The 20,565-nt window shown below is 41.6% G+C and overlaps 1 protein-coding gene across 1 annotated transcript in view; it reads right to left on the bottom strand.

The window, feature by feature from the left end:
- Positions 1-381: 381 nt before the first annotated feature.
- Positions 382-20,565, bottom strand: part of ACOXL (acyl-CoA oxidase like) — a 372,543-nt gene continuing 352,359 nt past the window's right edge. The window contains 2 exon segments of the mRNA XM_089922788.1: positions 382-1,667; positions 1,669-1,730. Of these exon segments, the coding sequence (XP_089778914.1) occupies positions 1,544-1,667; positions 1,669-1,730 (186 nt within the window). The 3' untranslated portion in view covers positions 382-1,543.

Here is a 20,565-nt window from a genome sequence, read left to right as displayed (position 1 = left end):
TCTGGAGGGGCTTGAGAACGCGCGCCGGGCTCCACCCCGGGGATTTCGCTGCAGGAGGGAAAGGACGCGGGTGTGGATGTGGCGAAGTAGACGCAGAGGCGAGAGGTCTACAATACCCGCATCTGGAGCTCCTGTAAGTGTTACAGGTGGCGGCCGCAGGCAAACTCTGCGCCTTAACCGCCTATCGTGGCGCCCGGGGAAAACGGACCAACCTGCTGTGCGGGAGAGGAGCCCCAAACCCGCCGCGCGCCCGATTGCTCCGCGCTCTCCGTGGAGTTGGACGACGCAGACAGGGACCGGAAAAGAACCACACAGAAAAAACCCTGATGGTTGTCTTCTGCTTCTGTGCAGCTCCGCCGCCCCCGCGTCGTCTGCTCTAGTGACCCTGTAAGCACTAAAAAAAAAAAAAGGAGTCGGGGAAAGCAACCGTCTAAATACTCTTATTTGGGGCACAAGCAGGAGGTCGGCTCGGAGGCGGAGGCGGCAGTTCGTGCAACCCAGACTGTGCTGGGGAGCTTCGGCCAAGCGCCTGGCATCGGGTGACCACGAGCCCTTTCCGCCCTCTCCCGCAGAGTCCGAGTCTAGAGAAGGGCGGGTGGGCGTTAGGTCTCCGCTCCGGTCCTGGATGTCGCCTTTGCAGACACAAGCAGAGCGATGTCCCCTCCTGCCTCCTCCAGGAGATGTGGAGAGGGAGTACGGAGGATGGCTTGGACTGAAAGCAAGAATGAAGTCGGGCGACATCTACGGCCCTCGCTGGAACCACAGGCGTCGCCGGCGTGGTCTCTCCAAGTTCCGAAACCAGCTTAACTGCAGTGTATTGCCCTGCTCCACCTCTCCGTCCTCTGCAAGCAGCGGGAGGCTTCCTAACGCTTAATATCTTTATTCAACTTTATCTGTCTCTTTGCTCGTCTCAAGAATAGATTACACATTCATTCGGTCAAAACGTTTTCTGCGCTTTGTCTTCCGGGAGCTGCCTGCCCTGGAGGGACGAGCCCCGGTTCGTGCTTTGCCCAGAGCAAAACTCCAGGCTCACACTTCACCCTCTCCCCTCTCGTGTATTTTCCTCGCGGAGCCCAAGGGGGCTGGAAAAGCATCACTTGCTGGACTGAGCCTTTGCCCGCGGGTGTTTGATTTTCATAGTTTTATTTCTTTCCACCCAACACAACAATCTTCCCAAATCACTGGGAATCTGAGTCACCACTGACAGTGGGAGGCCTTTGCTGGCAACCAGTTCTGGAGCGCGCTGGTAAGGGGAGCCCACTCTGTCTAGGGGGATCTGGTGACTTAGGCGGCAGAGGGCATGGCCCGGCCAGTCGTGGTTACAAGGAGAGGATAAAACGCCACACTCTCGGGGCTGTCACCTGGCTCCCTTTCCCAACAGCCTTAGTGCGCCGCGCCAGGCTCAGCGGGACCCCCACCGCACGACCAAAATCCCTGAGGGCCGCGGCCCAGCACGTGCCAGCCGGCCTCGGGCCCCAGCTCCAGGCGTCTGAGAAGCGTTCTGACTGCTGCCGGCGGGCCACCACCCTTCCCGCCACCCCCGCTATAAGGTGGCTCCCAGCTTGGGCCGCGGAGACCGCGCTCCTTCCCGGGCCAGGGGATGCTGCGGTGCTGGGTAGAAGGCCCAGGAGGCCATCGGGTTGGCGATTCCAGCGATTGGTGCGTGGAATGTTAAAGGCGGAGATCACCCTCAGGGCATCATCCTTCCGTGAGTTGCACAAATAGAGCAACTGCAAAACACGACTCAAAGGGACGGGTCAGATGTGCTCACTCGTAGCGATTTGATGCCAGCGGCTTGACGCCCACCCCCGAAGCCCCGGCACACCGAGCAGCCGCTGACACTAGTTTCCCTTCCGATTTCCTGGGACCCAGGAGGGTAGAGGCTGTTGGTCACCGTCACAAGCCTTCTTCATCTTAGGAATTCCTAACTCTGACACTTAGTCTGGCAGAAGCCCGCTTATTCCGTGAAGGGGTAGGGGTGGGCTCCAAGTTAGCTGGCAGCCGGAGACCAAAATCAGACAATTTATCAACTTGCCCCTTTCCAGCCCTTCTCTCTCCAGCCCTTCGCTCCCCTCCGATCCCCTTCCCCCCACCTCTCCTCCAGTTCTTTCCCTTTTCCTCAATTCCACCTCTGGAGTGCCTGGGGTGCCACCCTCTGGCGTACAGAGGCAACTGAACGGGAAGAGCATCAGAACAGGTGAACCAGAGGAGACCAGCCCCAGTTCTCTGGGGACTAGCACCTCCCACCCATGGCTGGCAGCAGGCCATGGTTCCTGAAACACCAGCACAGCGGGCCTGGGGGACCAAGACCAGGCACTGGCACCTTTGTGTGCCTTCCACCTGGCTGCTGTGGGAAATCTACCTGTGGGAAATTAGCACAAAAGAACCCCACTGACACCCTCCATGTTCTGACAACCTTTGGAAGGCACGGATTAGTCTTCCTTGCAGAAGGGAGAGGGAAATGAAGGCCAGTGATTTTGCAGGAGCTGCATTGAGTGTGTTTTTATTTCATTTTCCATGGTTTAGGTGCCAGGAGAAAGGAAAAAAAAAAAGGTCTCAAAAATAATAGACTGTTTTCCTAAACCTTGACAAGGGCGAGACAGAAGAACTGCTTTCCTTTCCACTTAGCAGCTACGCACTTTACTCCTCCATTTTTCAAGTTTTCAGCCAGCCGTAAATTTCTTCCACTCACCAAATTACAGTTAGCCCCCAGGTTTTTATGGTTTACGTTTATGGTTTTAAATACATCGCTTAACACCAGCCCCACCTTTGCCCTCATGGCGGTGGCCATCGCTGAGCTGCACTAATGCTGTTAAGACTACAGGTGTTTGCAGCCGTTCAAAACGCCGTGTCAGGTGTTCAGAGACAATGAGAGTAGGGCCCCCAAAAGAGGGGTGGGGTAGGGTGGGGGAAGAGCATGAATTTTAATAGTCCAACAATCCATCTTCCCTTACAGCGTGCTCTAGTACATCAGTCATTTCTAATGAAAACCTTCATTCTTTACACACTGTGGTTAAGCGTCATCAAATCAGTACTGAAAAGACTTTGATCATATTTGCAAGATGTACTATGATGAACTTTCACTGACCAAGATTTCAAAGTTTGTAATTAATACTCCTGACAAATCCCTGACTCATCTGTCAACTCTCAATGTCTCTACCCACACAGTTCAAAACCATGAGATGGTGTACGAATCCCTAAACTTTGCACGTATTGTAATATCGTTATTCAAGACAATTTTTCCTTTCGTTAGCATTATGAAACTCAACCAGTTTTGTCATCTATTCCGCAACAGGGGAAATTCAATTGTTCGAATGAGCACTGTGTGGAAGGGAACATGGGTTTGGTCCGTCTGATGCCGAACACAGAATAAGCGTCCAGAGGTAGAAATGACAGGAGGCAGGTTTCTATTCGATATTTTTACACCTTTAGGAGTGAGAATAAAGTAGATTTTTTATGAGAAAAGAATCCAATGGCTGGTGAAAAAGAGTGTTTCCTTGCATGTAAGTGTTCAGGGACCAAACCCTCTAAAGACATTTATAAAGAGGAATACTGGATTGACCGAGAAGACGGTTGATTGCTAAGATTTCTTTCTAAACCTGAATTTCTGGGGCTGTGTGAAAGAGCCCTCCTTCTTGCTTTCTCCGTGTGTCACAGACTGCAACATGAACCCAGAAGGATTAGTGTCCAGATGGAAGGATCAGGCATCATTCCTATTATAACGCGTTTGACTCTGATCCCAGGTTGCCTCCCACCTCTGCCTGTGGGGATGATAATAATAATGATCATTCTTCTACTTACAAAGTATGTACTGTAGTCCACCCTGTGTTAGGGGTTTGCTGGGCACTGGAGTTAGAGGCGCACACTGCAGAGACAGGCCTCCTACCTCGTGGAGCTATTAAGTAGTTTTAGAGATTTTTTACAAATACGATCTTCATACCAAGTAAACTTAGGTAGCTACTGTAGCATTGGTTAGTACTCAATTCCAGCATTTTCTTATTACCAGAGAGCCCTTTAGGATTTAGCCAAGTACTATACAAATTTAGTTTTATTACCAAACATATACTTCCATACTGTAAGCATAAAAATGGTACATACTGTAGCCACCTTCCCTCACCCCATCCTACCAGCATGTGAGCCAACTGTGCTGGATAAAGCACCCCAAGCCCACCCATCTCTTTACAAAGAATACTCACCAGTTTGAAAAGACATCAATGGAGAAGTGCCCTTTAAAAATAAGAGAATATGAACAAGTTACAAATTCTTGCAGAAAATTTTTAAAAGGACAGCTCCGAAGCAAGGGAAGTATTGGTCTAAAAATAAGAACGTAAGATCCATTGGAAGTATCCGTGAGCAGGATTGGAGAACGTCTACTTTAAGGAAACAGGAAACAGCCCATGAGGGAGGGACAGTATGTGGATATGTGAATATATGGATTTGGGGGGAGGGATTTATAACATCGGTTTTGCTTTCCATCCACACCTGGTTGCAGTAGATTAGTTTTTTCTTCCTCTTTTTGACTCTCCCTGCATTTTCCTTCTTCCAGTTGGGAGCGCAAGATGGCCTAGGATGGGCAGTGACTAAGCTTTACAGCCCTCTAAACAAACTCTATTTTTCCATGGTGTTGGTGTTAATTATACAACAGATGCCCAAGGTACCCGGTGTGCTTACAACACCCCAGCTATTCCTAAGACTCTGTGCAGAAGGTTTTCCTGCCTCTTCCCATATCCCCACATCTCTGTTCCCAGCACCAGACGACCTTATGCTGTTCTCTGTTGGTGTAAAGTCCCTTACCCCAAGTTGTAATGTCCCTTAATTAGCCCCCTTCTTGCCTGGGCACCGTGATAAGAGTCTTTTTCTCCACCTTGAATCTGGGCTGCCTTGTGACTTGACCAATAGCATGTGCAGAAAGTGACACTGTGTGAGTTTCAGAGCTTAGGCCTCAAGAAGCCTTGCAACTCCTGCTGTTGCTCCCCTGGGACCCTGAGACCCCTTGCTGTGCAGAAGCCCAGTCTGTTGGAGGATGAGAGGCTATGTGGAGATGGACCGAGGTGCCTTGGCCAAGAGCCAGACCCACTGCTAGATACATGAGTGAGGCCCTCAGGCCTGTTAAACTCAGATGACTGCAGTGACCCTACCTAAGACTAGCTGAAAAACTATACTAGAACCCAGGTTGCCTACTCACAGAATTGCAAGAAATAAACAACTGTTATTTCATGACACTAAGTTTTAGGGTTGTATGTTACACAGCAATAGGTAACTGAAACAAAAAAAATTGTAATTCAAATTGCCATCCACTGGGGTTACCTTCAGCTGCACTTCTACCTTCTTACCTTAGTTATCTGAGGACAGTGCTATAATTGTACAATTAAAGCAGCTGACAGGTGTAGCTGACCAATAGGCTTAATGGAAAAGAGAGAATGTCAGTCCTGAAAGAATAGCTTATAAAGCCAGATGAGTGTCCGGTTAGTGGGCATCTGGGAGAGAATATGAATAGCGGGCTGGAGGTCTCACTGCAGACCACCACCCAGCCCACTTCCCCAGTGCAGTTTAGAAGGCAAATCACCAGGACTCGCCTTATAACCATCCTCCACTCCTTCAGCATCTCTGTGAGGGGCTTTAGCCTCCAACGTAAATCCTCAGTACAAGCAAAGTGTCAAGGATGGGGGAAAAAAGACAGAAAATCTTTGCAACTAGGGATCCCAAGTCTTGTAAATGCTTAAGTTCTCCTGTGCCATTAGTAGAGGGAAACAGATGGGGTCTGGTCAGGCCCAGCCAGAGGCACCCTGTGTGATGGACGGGTGCCTCTTTATTGCCTCACTTCACCAGGACTGCAGTGTTTCCTGACTCGCAGAGATGCCTTAAACAAGGATGGCCAGCAGGCGTTCATCTCCAAGGCCTGGAGTCTGTCTACACTAGAGTGCGGGTGACAGGATGGAATGAGGTACTTATGTGAAGCCACAGTGTAAGATGCAAAAGGCAGCAAAGCAGAAAGTTATCAACTCTTTATCCCCCAAATACCATTATCAAGGCCTCTAAAAGCTTCCAAGAAACTCATATCCAGGGAAGTTTCAATGTGAATCTATCCATTTACACTCGGGGGGCTGAGTTGACAGGATGTGAAATCAGGCATGGGTATGTGGATGCATGACTTGCCATTCTGTCTGGTTGGATTTCTCTTTATTCTATGATGCCTAAATTTTCTCATTTAAAACAGCTGTAAAGAGCATCCTCCTTAAAGACGAAGGTATACATCAACACGTATACTTTTCAACAACTGAGTCGGTGGACTCCACTTGGGAGAGGATGGGCAGCGTGAAAGTGACGAGCTGGGGAATAGGTACAGAGACACCTTATCTTATGATTCGACCCCTTTAAGATGTCTGAAGCCTTTCATAACAATGGGTGCACGCGCACGTGTGTGAAACAATGTCAGAATGTATTTCTTCATTTCAGTGAACCACCTTCTCCAAATAGTTGTTGAAAATGTTAAATGAAATGGGTATCAGAGGTATCAGTGCACATCCCTCAGGCACACCTCAAACATTTCTCATCAAGAGAAAGGTCGATTCATCTTTGTGGTCTGTCTTCATCAGCCATGGAAAAGTCATCCAGAGTTTCTCCGCTCTCTTCATTTTTATCCCGGAATCTGGTTCGAGAACCCTCTCCGCTCTTTTCCGTAGCCCCTTCATTCAGACCTTCATTACGTTCTCTAGATTCTTGCTGTGCAAGGTTACCTTCCTCGAGTATTTTCTTGATCTGATCATTCTTCTTCCCCAAAGCCTGGAATCACGTCCACCTGCTTCTCAGGTTAAGGTAAAATGACCGATTGTGGACTTGAGTCCTTTAGCAGCACTCGATGTTTTGAGTTCCCATAACCAGTTTCCTCATCCGCCATCCAATCACAACCTGCACTTTCTACTTGGGGCCACGGAAACGTATCTTGCCTTTCGCACGACACTCTTCACGATCGGGATCTGGACCACATTCCCATTCTCCCTCACTTGACACACTGCAACTGAACCAGGTCTCTTCTGTACTTGGTTACAGATTCACTGCCTTTGTGAAGCCATCCTAAAATAGTTGCTGTGTTAGTCGAAAGAACCTGGACAGATCATTTCATTTTGCCAAGCCTCAGTTTCTTCATCTGTAGAAAGAGAATATTATCTCTCTCTTAGGGTTTTGTAAGGATTAAGTAATAAATATGTAATAATATATTTATATTACATAATAATAATAATAAAAGCATTTAGCATTACTGGCCTCGTCACATAGTAGGTACTAGCTAGATACTGATTCCCTCCATTTGCTTTCTTTTTTTACTTTTATTTGCATTTATTTTTTGCGGCATTTATTCCCGGGCCATAAGTTTTTGTTTCTTCAGTTTCTTCTAGGATATCTTTTTCTCCTGGGCAACCTCCTCTTCTGGTTTAGGAACAATCTGTTCTTTTTCAGTAAAGATCATCTCAATGCAGCAGGGACAGCACATGTATGGGTTGATCCGGCCATGAGCTCTGTAATTCCTGCGCCGCATCTTGGGGGCTTTGTTCACCTGGATGTGACCAGAAAATCTACATCTAAGCCCTTAAGTTCAGCATTACTCTCTGCATTTTTGAGCATGTGCAGTAAAAATTCAGCACTGTTTTTGGGCCACCGACCCTGCGTCCAGCCCCACTGTTTGGCCTGGGCACACCTACCAACTCCACCGTTGTAACGACTGAACGGCACATGCTGCTTCTTTAAAGTGACATCCTTCAGATACTTGGTGGCTTTTCAGATATGCCTACCCTTAATGGCTTGGGCAGTTTCACGAGTGTTCTTAAAGTGAACACGAAGATTTGAACCTTTTGACTTGCATGATTTTGTGGCGTTTTCTGGGTCAAGTGAATAGCGAACCATTTTTAGAGGTCATCTCAGGCCGCTTACCCGAAAAGCCCTCTATTTGCTTTTCTGTCACTTTTATTTTCCCTGAATGCTTAATTCTTACCTGTATATCTATGTATGACTATTATATATATATATAATTTTTTTTCAGTTCAAAAATTTCCATTCACTCTTCTTTACAGCTTCAATTTCTTTGCTGAGACTTTCTATTTTTTATTTGTTTCCAGTGTATTCATCGTTGCTGGTCGAAGCATTTTTATGACAGCTGCTTTAAAATCGTCAAATAATTCCAACATCTCTGTCACCTCTTGGTATATATTGATTGTCCTTTTTCATTCAGTTTGAGATCTTCCTTGTTCTTGGTTTGATGACTGTTTTTCAACTGGAACTTGGACATTTGGGGTATTATGTTTTGAGACTCCAGTTCTTATTTAAATCTCTGGTTGTAATTGGCCTCCTCTGACAGTGCTTTGACTGTGTTATTAATAAAATCTCTTCCAAAACTCACTCTTGGGTCAGTAACAGAATGTCAGGGCACAGGAGAAGAACACAGGTGCTCTTGGCAGGTGACATGGCACTGTTCAGGCTTTTGCTTGACTTGCCAAGGGAGAACAATGGCCGAGTGGCTGCCCCCTGCACTCTGAGACCCCTTCTGGCTTTAGCTGCCTGGAAGGCTGAAGCCAGGACCAGGGGAAGTTCCACCCATCACTTACAGAATGGCCTCCCATGCCTACGCTGACCTCGAGGAAAGGACAACCTGCCTTACAAAAGGGTAGTAAACCCATTGGAAACATTGATTTTATTTTTAAATTTTATTTTTTAATTTTTTGGAAAAACATTGATTTTAAAGAGTGATATTTTGAAGCATATCTTTCAGGAGGTCTGGGCTGGTTAGAAATAAAAGAATAATACCTGTCCTTATATGTCCCGTTACCACATAGACGCTACTCAGATCAGGTACCTCCAATAGCAGAGCTAGATTTTACATGGTTAGCATTGCATGTGCGTGGATGATAGAGGAACAGGTTTACATGGGCATCTGACCCCCAGATGCCTGGGAAATCAGGGGTGATGGGTCTGCAGAGAATTCTCTCACGAAAGCACACCAGGCAGCCAAGGTGTGGAATGAGGCTCCACCACTCCCTCGTCCTGTGACCATGGGCAAATAGCCTTCCCTGACCTGTTTCCTCATGTGTGAAATGACATCATGTGTGTGTCCTAAAGGTGATTTGCAAGAGTGTCCTTCTTGGTACCAATGACTGTAGCTGGTTAAAGCACAGAAATGGAAACTTGTAACCTTACCAAACCAAACCACAGATACACTTGCTATAAGATAGCAGTTACGCATACTTTTCAAAAGGAATCTCTATGCAGCCCGTCTTTACTTTCTAAGGCATTGCTAGATATTGGGGGCTATTCACGTAATTTTCTGCCCCTTCTTCTTCAACTGACTTATGTTGGATTAACTAGGAAGTGAGCCAGAAACTTTCAAAGAAGGGGAAGCTTAAAACAATTAATCGACAAATATTTTTTAATCTAAAAGATGAGATGAGGGAATAAGTTGAAGTGACTGGTGAAGTGAGGTTTCCATGTTGCTTGTGCCTATCATTTACGGCCTTCACTGCTGCTGTGACATATAACTGAGATTCTGCCAGGTGCCTCTGGCCACCTTTACCTGCCTTTAGCCTCTGCTGCTATCCCATGCTTGTGTTGTTCAATCCTAGTTCCCAGTGGACATGTCGTAGATTGGTACCCCCCAGCCTTTGCCAAGGAGTCACCTCTTCCGCGTAGTGTCCACGCTTTCCACACCCCTTCCCAGGTGGCTGAACACGTAAAGGTACAGAGGGAGCCACTCGGCTGCCTTGATTCGGCAGCATCCCTGCATCTCCAGCATCTTTATAACAGCATCGTGCAGCTATGTGACCCCGGTGTTCTGTGCTCTGCTCCCTGAGATGGCCATTTACTGGATATCTACTGTGTGCCAGGTTACAGACGAGGTCTTTATATTAACTGCCTCCTTCAGTCCTCATAACAAGTCTGTCAGCTACCAGCCCATTTTACAGATGCGGAAACCAAGGCTTAAAGAGTTTAGGATTTTGCTCCAAGTCACATACCTCATAACTGGAACAACTAGGGTTTTCATCCAGAGCTTTCTGCTTCCACAGCTTCCATTCTGCCTCCATCTTTCCCCCAGTGCCTCACTGTTCCCAGTCTCTGGAGGGTACAGGGTGTTGCCCTGAGGAAATGCCTCCACCACTGTAGCAAACGTATGACCTGTGCTATTCTCCCTAAGTCAGAATCAATACTCCACACGTGTCCAACGTGGAAAGCATGGATCTGACCAGCCGCAGGTTCCCCAAGAGGACTTAGGACAGTAATGGGTGGTGCAAGAGGGCTCTCAGATGTTGCTTCTGAAGGAAGGTGCTGAGGACACTGGCTTCAGAGCCAGTCACCATGACGTGAAAGGGCCAGCCTGATGCTCTTCCCAAGAAGGACAAGGCTTCAACTCTCCAGAAAACAAGCCAATGAGGCTCAGATACAAGGGTCTTCAAGAAACAACAGGTTCTCTACCTGTGGACAGAGGGCCACTTGCTCTGTGGATTCTCCTCTTACACAGGCCTTCCTGCCTCTTCTGGTCCACACCTTAAGTCACCAAACACAAGTCAAATCCCTTCAAAGAGCAACAGGCTGACTGTCAAATAGTGAAAATCGCCTCAATCAAGTAATTACCCTGCAGCTGGTACCACGTGTTGGGAAGATTTCCAACTTCTCTCCCGTCCATTCACCTCTCTTGCAGAATTGCCTGCCTCTGTAGACAAACATTCTCTAAAGGGTCAGAATGGTAGGTCTGTAACAGCTAATCTGCCACCTTAGCCCCAAATGCCAGGCTAGTGGTCAACATAAAGGAAAACATACCTGAAACCTTTACGTGGGGCAGAATCGAACACTGTGTGCTGTGCTTCCAGCCCTGTCAATTTACCCGACAACCATGGGAAAGGGGAGCTCTGCTCCTGTTTCTACTGACCACTGGCCAGCTCCTCAAGGCGGGGCCAGTCCTTAGCTTCTTGGTCCCAAGAACACATACATTCTCATGGTTGCTATGGCCAAGTTTCATTAGCATGAAATGAAATTCTGTGGTTCTGTTAAATAATCAGGGCTCCAGCTTAATATTTTCTCTGAATCAATATGAATTATATTTTATGCTGATTACTTCTTCATCTGATAAAAATGTTTAGCATAGTCTGAGATGTTAGAGTGGAGAAATTGCATTCCTTACCAAACAAAAACAACAACAAAAATGCCTTCATTTAGCCTAACTAGAGAGTTTATTTTGAGGAGAGACAAATTTACCCTCCAAATGTTTTTCCTATTGCAATGTTTCTCGACCAAAGAGTACATAATTCTGTTCTCTGCTAAGTATGACTGGCAAAGCCCATTTTAGTAAAGGCGTGGGACTTTCAATCTTGATGTTGTGACTTCCTTCTCTCTAAAATGTCAGAACCAAGTGAGTTTGGCACAGGGTATTTATAAATATTATTATTGTTGCGTGTTCTTTACTTAGTAATAAAAAACAATTTTTTTATAACTCTGGCATTTTCTAATACAAAGTCTGCTTAATCATCATTACTTAACTCACGAACGCTGAGACAGAGGTATCAACTTTAACCACTTAATAAGAACTTCTGACATTTATTCATACTGCTACTGATTCATAAGAGGAAAAGTTTAAAAAGAAGACAAGTGCATATAGCCTTCCCTTTAGAATACAGGAAACCATATAAAAGTATTGGCAATGGAATTAAAGTAACCACAGTGCCGCCCTTGGTAGCATTTTCTACAAAGGCATTTACATGAACCGAGAAAGAATATTAAATTAGGTGGTTAAAGTAAAACTTCACTACTAGCTTCACACGTTTTCATACATGAGATTATGGCATTTTAATCAGCTGATAGCCCAGCCGTATAAGTACAGACCCAAAGGAATGTGAACATACCCAAGAAGGAATAATTTTCAGTCAAACTATTTTTTTCAAGAAGCAGAAGCTACAAAAACTGCCAGAACTAAATATGCAGTAAGAGTCAGTCACAAGTTATTATGGAGAAATTCTGTGTCCACGGGTCCTGGAATTTCGAATTTCATCAACCAAATGATTTCAAAAGCAATTTGGGAGGACTTCTAGTTAAGATGTAAAAAGATTCAAGAGAACTTAGCTCCCATGGTAACAACCAGAAGTTGAACCCAAAACTGAATCAAAGATTTCTGAGACCGTGTTCCAACATCCTGCCAACTCAACTGCTGACAGGACCGAAAAGGCAGTATGGGAGTGGGGATGGGGGTTGGGCTAATTAAAGCAGCCCCTGCTCAACTTGACTCTGGAACCCTAGTGATCAGCCCCATACCCTAACCACCAGACAAAAGAAAAGGAAATAAACAAAAGAAAATAAAATCTGTTACACATTGTGTCTGGAGTATAATCAAAAGGTATAAGATCTGCAAAGAAGCAGGAAAAATAACCCCAAATCTAGAGAAAGCACAATTAGTAAAATCAAACTTACAGATGACCAGTAAGTTTTAAAAACAATTATTACAAATGTATTCAAGAATTTATAAGAAAAAAATGGATATAATAGATTAAAATGGGATACCTCATGAGATAAATGTGACCTCTAAAAACGAATGAAAGGAAAATTTTAGAACTGAAAAAAGGACTGTTTAAAAATGAAATAAAAGTTTTATTTAAATATTGAAAATATTGTAAAATGAAACAAACCCATTCACGGATGGGTTTAATAGCAGAATGAACATTGCAGAAAAAGGTTAGTACACCTGAAAACAGATCAGTATTATTCTAAGTGGGGCAGAGAGAAAAAAGAAAAAAAAAATGAAGGGAACATCAGTGCCCTGTGGGATTATATTAGCAACCTAACATACATGCAATTGGAATCCCAGATATCAGAGAGAATGGGAAAATTCTAGAAGACATAATGGTTGAAATGTTTCCAAATTTGATATAAAACATCCTCTATATATTCAAGAAGTACAATGAACATCAAATAGATAAATTTAGAAACAAACAAAAAAACCCCATACCTAGGTACACCATAGTAAAATTGCTTAAAACAAAACGTAAGAAAACATTGTAAACTTAGTCAGAGAAAACTTAATCTCATGCATGGGAAAAATGTTAAGAATGATAGCTGAATTCTCATCAGACACAAGGAAAGAAAGAAGACAATAGGATAACAAATTAATCTAAAATTCAACATCCAGTGAAATTGTCCTTTAAAAATGAAGATGAAATTAAAAATTTTAAGATGAGTAAAAACTGGGAGATTTGTTGCCATAGACTCTCACTACAAAAAAATTGCCCCCAAATTTTCTTTATTCTCAGAGGGTATTACACCAGATAAAAACTCTCATTGACAATTTTATACAAAATCTCTTTAAAAAAATAGAGGGTGAAGGAACATATTTTTCCTCTTATGAAGCCAGCATACCCTGATGCCAAAAGCTAACAAGGTCATAACAAGGAACTAAAAGACAAATATTCCTTATGAACATAGGTACAGTAATCCTTAACAAAAGGTTTGCATGTAAAATCATCTTATATAAAATGGACAAGCATCATGGCCAAGTGGGATTCATCCCCAAAATGCAAGATTGGTTTAAAACTAAAAAATCGTGTAACTGATTACATTAATGGAATCAAGGAGAAAAATCATATGATCAATATGCAGAAAACAATTGATTCAGAAAAAGCTTTTGATAAATTACAAAATATTCAAGATAGAAACTCAAAATAGGAGTAAAAGGGAGCTTCTGCAATCTGATAAAGGACAGCTATGAAAAACTTACAGTTAATATCAAAATATAGAAGTCTTTCCCCGTAAGACTGAGGAAAAAAGCAAGGATGCCTCATTTCAATATTTCCTTTCAACACTGACCTGCAGGTCTCAGCCAATGCAACAAAGCAAGAAAAATGCATTAAAAAATACAGATTGGTAAGAAAGAAGCAAAATGTTTTTATCCTCAGATGATATTACTGAGTACTTAGAAAATCTCAGGGAATCTACAAACTACTTGAACTATTAAGTGATTTTAGTGAGCTTATTGTACAAGTCAATGTACAGAAATTCATTGTGTGTGTACTAAATATGGAACATATATGTAACATACATGTAGAAAATGAAAATTTTAAATATACCATTGGCAAGATCTTTAAAACACATTTAAAAATTTTTGAAATTAATTTAATGAAATATGTTCAAGGATTCTATTACTGAAAAATACAAAATATTGTTGGAGGGAATTAAATAAAATGGAGAGATATACCATGTTCATGAATTGTTGAAATATCAATTCTCCCCAAACTGATATGTAGATTTAATGCAATCACAATCAAAATCATATTTGCCCCTTTTATTTCCCAGGAAATTTATAAGCTAATATTTTAAGTTAAAATATTATTTCATCAAATTTTAAAACTTCATCTTCTCAAAAGATACTGTTAAGAAAATGAATAAATAGGCTACAGACTGGGAAAAATCCAAGTACCTGTATTTAGAATGTATGACAAACCCTTACAACTTGGTGTTTTTAAAAACAATAACAACAGCACACAGTTTAAAATGGGCAAAAGATTTAAACAGACACTTGACAAAAGACACATGAAAAACAAGGAAGCACTCAAAAGAGTGCCCCAAACCATTAAATATCAGGAAAATGAAAATGAATACACAATGAGATATTACTACGTACCCACTGGAATACCTAAATTAAAAAGGTTGACAACATCAAAATGTCAGTGAGGGTGTGGAACAACAGAACTCTTATACACTGCTAGTAAAGTTGTAAATGGTATAACAACTTTTGGAGAACTGTTTACAGTAGTTTTTTAGACAGTTAAATAAATGCCTACTATAACATCCATTAATACCATTTTTAAGTATTTCCAAAAGAAATGAAAACATACGTGCAAAAAAAATGAACAAAAATGATCCTGACAATCTTATTCATAGTAACACCAAATCCATAACATCCTAAATGTCCATCAACAATAAACATTTTTTTAAACACAGTCAAACTCATTTAATGCAGAAAAAAATTAAAAGATCTTAAATCTTCAGTAATTTTTTCTTCCCGCAGGTGCGTACAGACAGGACATTGTACCTTAATAACTGTGGAATGATGCAGTTGAGGTCAGCTGGAGGTAACAAGGCCAATTTCTGAAGTCAGCCTGCAAGAACTGGACTCATAGCAGAGTCCTAGAGAAATCAGCATTTGAGAGGGAGAGGGAGTTGGAAGAGTTTGGCAGAGATATATACAATGAACTATTACTCAGAAAAAAAAAAGGAAGGAATGAACTATTCAACATCTCATAAACATCATGCTGATCAGAAGATCCAGTCTATCTACTTCCATTCCTATGAAACTCCAGAGCAAACAAACTGAGCAGTGGTACAAAGACAGAACCTTGGGAGTGAAGGGAAGGTATTAATAGAAAAAGGGCTGAGAGGAATTTCTTAGATGATGGATGGCGTGTGCACTATGCAATCTACCATTTCATCTGTCAAAACTCACTGAACGGTATCATTACAATTTGTGCATTTCAATGTATATAAAATAGATCTCATTTTTTTTAATTAAGAGAAAAAGAAAGAAAGAAAAGCAATTTGGTGATTGCCAACATTTTTTTAAACATCTTTATTGGAGTATAATTTCTTTACAATGTTGTGTTAGTTTCTGCTGTATAACGAAGTGAATCAGCTATATGTATACATGTATCCCCATATCCCCTCCCTCTTGCATCTCTCTCCCACCCTCCCTATCCCACCCTTCTAGGTGGTCACAAAGCATCGAGCCTGATTTCCCCGTGTGATGCAGCTTCTTCCCACTAGCTATCTATTTTACATTTGGTAGTGTATGTATGTCAATGCTACTCTCTCACTCCATCCCACCTTACCCTTCTCCCTCCCCATGTCCTTAAGTCCATTCTCTACGCCTGTGTCTTTATTCCTGTCCTGCACCTAGGTTCTTCAGGACCTTTTTTTTCTTTAGATTCCATATATATTTGTTAGCATATGGTATTTGTGTTTCTCTTTCTGACTTACTTCACTCTGTATGACAGACTCTAGGTCCATCCACCTCACTACAAATAACTCAATTTCGTTTCTTTTTATGGCTGAGTAGTATTCCATTGTATATATGTGCCACATCTTCTTTATCCATTCATCTGTCGATGGACACTTAGGTTGCTTCCATGTCCTGCCTATTGTAAATAGAGCTGCAGTGAACATTGTGGTACATGACTCTTTTTGAATTATGATTTTCCATGGTATATGCCCAGTAGTGGGATTGCTAGGTTATATGGTAGTTCTATTTTTAGTTTTCTAAGGAACTTCCATACCATTCTCCATAGTGCCTGTATCAATTTACATTCCCACCAACAGTGCAAGAGGGTTCCCTTTTCTCCACACCCTCTCCAGCATTTATTGTTTCTAGATTTTTTGATGATGGCCATTCTGACTGGTGTGAGGTGATACCACATTCTAGTTTGGATTTCCATTTCTCTAATGATTAGTGATGTTGTGCATCCTTTCATGTGCTTGATGGCAATCTGTATATCTTCTTTGGAGAAATATCTATTTAGATCTTCTGCCCATTTTTGGATTGGCTTGTTTGTTTTTTTTGATATTGAGCTGCATGAGCTACTTGTATATTTTGGAGATTGAGCCTTTGTCAGTGCTTGGTTTGCAAATGTTTTCTCCCATTCTGCACATCATCTTTTAGTCATGTTTATGGTTTCCTTTGCTGTGCAAAAGCTTTTAAGTTTCATTAGGCCCCATTTGTTTATTTTTGTTTTTATTTCCATTTCTCTAGGAGGTGGGTCAAAAAGGATCTTGCTGTGATTTATGTCAAAGAGTGTTCTTCCTATGTTTCCCGCTAAGAGTTTGATAGTGTCTGGCCTTACATTTAGGCCTTTAATCCATTTTGAGTTTATTTTTGTGTATGGTGTTAGGGAGTGTTCTAATTTCATTCTTTTACATGTAGCTGTCCAGTTTTCCAAGCACCACTTATTGAAGAGGTGGTCTCTTCTCCATTGTATATTCTTGCCTCCTTTATCAAAGATAAGATGACCAGATGTGTGTAGGTTTATCTCTGGGCTTTCTATCCTGTTCCATTGATCTATCTTTCTGTTTTTGTGCCAGTACCATACTGTCTTGATTACTGTAGCTTTGTAGTATAGTCTGAAGTCAGGGAGCCTAATTGCTCCAGCTCCGCTTTCCTTTCTCAAGATTGCTTTGGCTATTCGGGGTCTTTGGTGTTTCCATACAAATTGTGAAATTTTTTGTTTTAGTTCTGTGAAAAATGCCATTGGTAGATTGGTAGGGATTGCACTGAATCTGTAGATTGCTTTGGGTAGTATAGTCATTTTCACAATGTTGATTCTTCCAATCCAAGAACATGGTATATCTCTCCGCCTGTCTGTATCATCTTTAATTTCTTTCATCAGTGTCTTATAATTTTCTGCATACAGCTCTTTTATCTCCTTAGGTAGGTTTATTCCTAGGTATTTTATTCTTTTTGTTGAAGTGGTAAATGGGAGTGTTTCCTTAAATTCTCTTTCAGATTTTTCATCGTTAGCATATAGGAATGCAAGAGATTGCTGTGCATTAATTTTGTATCCTACTAATTTACCAGATTCATTGGTTAGCTCTAGTAGTTTGCTGGTAGCATCTTTGAGATACTCTATGTATAGTATCATGTCATCTGCAAACAGTGACAGCTTTACTTCTTTTTTTCTGAGTTGGATTCCTTTTATTTCTTTTTCTTCTCTGATTGCTGCAGCTAAAACTTCCAAAACTATGTTGAATAACAGTGGTGAGAGGGGGCATCCTTGTTTTGTTCCTGATTTTAGAGGAAATGGTTTCAGTTTTTCACTATTGAGAATGGTGTCGGCTGTGGGTTTGTCATATATGGCCTTTATCATGTTGAGGCAAGTTCCCTCTACGCCTACTTTCTGGAAAGTTTTTATCATAACGAGGTGTTGAAATATGTCAAGAGTTTTTTCTGCATCTATTGAGATGATCCTATGGTTTTTATCCTTCAGTTTGTTAATATGGTGTATCACATTGATTGATTTGCATATATTGACGAATCCTTGCATTCCTGAGATAAATGCCACTTGATCATAGTGTATGATCATTTTAATGTGCTGTTGGAGTCTGTTTGCTAGTATTTTGTTGAAGATTTTTGTATCTATGTTCATCAGTGATATTGGTCTGTAGTTTTCTTTTTTTGTGACATCTTTGTCTGGTTTTGGTATCAGGGTGATGATGGCCTCACAGAATGAGTTTGGGAATGCTTCTCCCTCTGCTGTATTTTGGAAGAGTTTGAGAAGGATAGGCATTAGCTCTTCTCTAAATGTTTGATAGAATTCGCCTGTGAAGCCATCTGGTCCTGGGTTTTTATTTGTTGGAAGACTTTTAATCACAATTTCAATTTCAGTGCTTGTGATTAGTCTGTTCATATTTTCTATTTCTTCCTGGTTCAGTCTCAGAAGGTTGTGCTTTTCTAAGAATTTGTCCATTTCTTCCAGGTTGTACATTTTATTGGCATATAGTTGCTTGTAGTAATCTCTCATGATACTTTGTATTTCTGCAGTGTCAGTTGTTACCTCCCCTTTTTCATTTCTAATTCTGTTGATTTGAGTCTTCTCCCTTTTTTTCTTGATGAGTCTGGCTAATGGCTTATCAATTTTGTTTATCTTCTCAAAGAACAAGCTTTTAGTTTTATTGATCTTTGCTATCATTTCCTTCATTTCTTTTTCATTTATTTCTGATCTGATCTTTATGATTTCTTTCCTTCTGCTAACTTTGGGGTTTTTTTGTTCTTCTTTCTCTAATTACGTTAGGTGTAAGGTTAGTTGTTTATTTGAAATTTTTCTTGTTTCTTGAGGTAGGATTGTATTGCTATAAACTTCCCTCTTAGAACTGCTTTTGCTGCATCCCATAGGTTTTGGGTCGTCATGCTTTCATTGTCATTTGTTTCTAGGTATTTTTTTATTTCCTCTGATTTCTTCAGTGATCTCTTGGTTATTTAGTAGCATACTGTTTAGCCCCCATGTTTTTGTATTTTTTACAGATTTTTTCCTGTAACTGATATCTAGTCTCGTAGCATTGTGGTCGGAAAAGATACTTGATATGATTTCAATTTTCTTAAATTTACCAAGGCTTGATTTGTGACCCAAGATATAATCTATGATTGAGAATGTTCCATGAGTACTTGAGAAGAAAGTGTATTCTGCTGTTTTTGGATGGAATGTCCTCTAAATATCAATGAATTCCATCTTGTTTAATGTGTCATTTAAAGTTTGTGTTTCCTTATTTATTTTCATTTTGGAAGATCTGTCCATTGGTGAAAGTGGGGTATTATAGTCCCCTACTATGATTGTGTTACTGTCAGTTTCCCCTTTTATGGCTCTTAACATTTGCCTTATGTATTGAGGTGGTCCTATGTTGGATGCATAAATATTTACAATTGTTATATCTTCTTCCTGGGTTGATCCCTTGGTCATTAGGTACTGTCCTTCTTTGCCTCTTGTAATAGTCTTTATTTTAAAGTCTATTTTGTCTGATACGAGAATTGCTACTCCAGCTTTCTTTTGATTTCCATTTGCATGGAATATCTATTTTCCATCCCTTCACTTTCAGTCTGTATGTGTCCCTAAGTCTGAAGTGGGTCTCTTGTAGACAGCATATATACGGGTCTTGTTTTTTATCCATTCAGCCAGTCTATGTCTTTTGGTTGGAGCATTTAATCCATTTACATTTAAGGTAATTATCAATACGTATGTTCCTATTACCGTTTTCTTAATTGTTTTGGGTTTGTTTTTGTAGGTCTTTTCCTTCTCTTATGTTTCCTGCCTAAAGAAATTCCTTTAGCATTTGTTGTAAAGTTGGTTTTGTGGTGCTGAATTCTCTTAGCCTTTGCTTGTCTGTAAAGGTTTTAATTTCTCTGTCAAATCTCAATGAGATCCTTGCTGGGTAGAGTAATCTTGGTTGTAGGTTTTTCCCCTTCATCAGTTTAAATATGTCCTGCCACTCCCTTCTGGCTTGCAGTTTCTGCTGAAAGATCAGCTGTTAACCTTATGGGGATTCCCTTATATGTTATTTGCTGCTTTTCCCTTGCTGCTTTTAATATTTTTTCTTTGTATTTAATTTTGGGTAGTTTGATTACTATGTGTCTTGGTGTGTTTGTCCTTGGATTTATCCTGTATGGGACTCTATGTGCTTCCTGGACTTGATTGACTATTTCCTTTCCCATGTTAGGGAAGTTTTCAACTATAAACTCTTCAAATATTTTCTCAGACCCTTTTTTTTAACTCTTCTTCTTCTGGGACCCCTATAATTTGAATGTTGGTGCATTTAATATTGTCCCAGAGGTCTCTGAGACTGTCCTCAATTCTTTTCATTCTTTTTTCTTTATTCTGCTTTGTAGTAGTTATTTCCACTATCTTATCTTCCAGGTCACTTATCCGCTCTTCTGCCTCAGTTATTCTTCTATTGATTCCTTCTAGAATTTTTTTTAATTAATTTATTTATTTTTGGCTGCATTGGGTCTTTGCTGCTGCGTGTGGGCTTTCTCTAGTTGCAGCTAGCAGGGGCTACTCTTTGTTG

The sequence above is a fragment of the Delphinapterus leucas genome, chromosome 13 (assembly GCF_059928025.1).
Source record: "Delphinapterus leucas isolate spDelLeu-1000000601 "Yukka" chromosome 13, BTC_Dleu_Yukka2, whole genome shotgun sequence".
NCBI classification, from domain to species: Eukaryota; Metazoa; Chordata; class Mammalia; order Artiodactyla; family Monodontidae; genus Delphinapterus; species Delphinapterus leucas.
The sequence above is the reverse complement of the archived record's forward strand: the minus strand, read 5'-3'. Positions and strand labels throughout refer to the sequence as shown.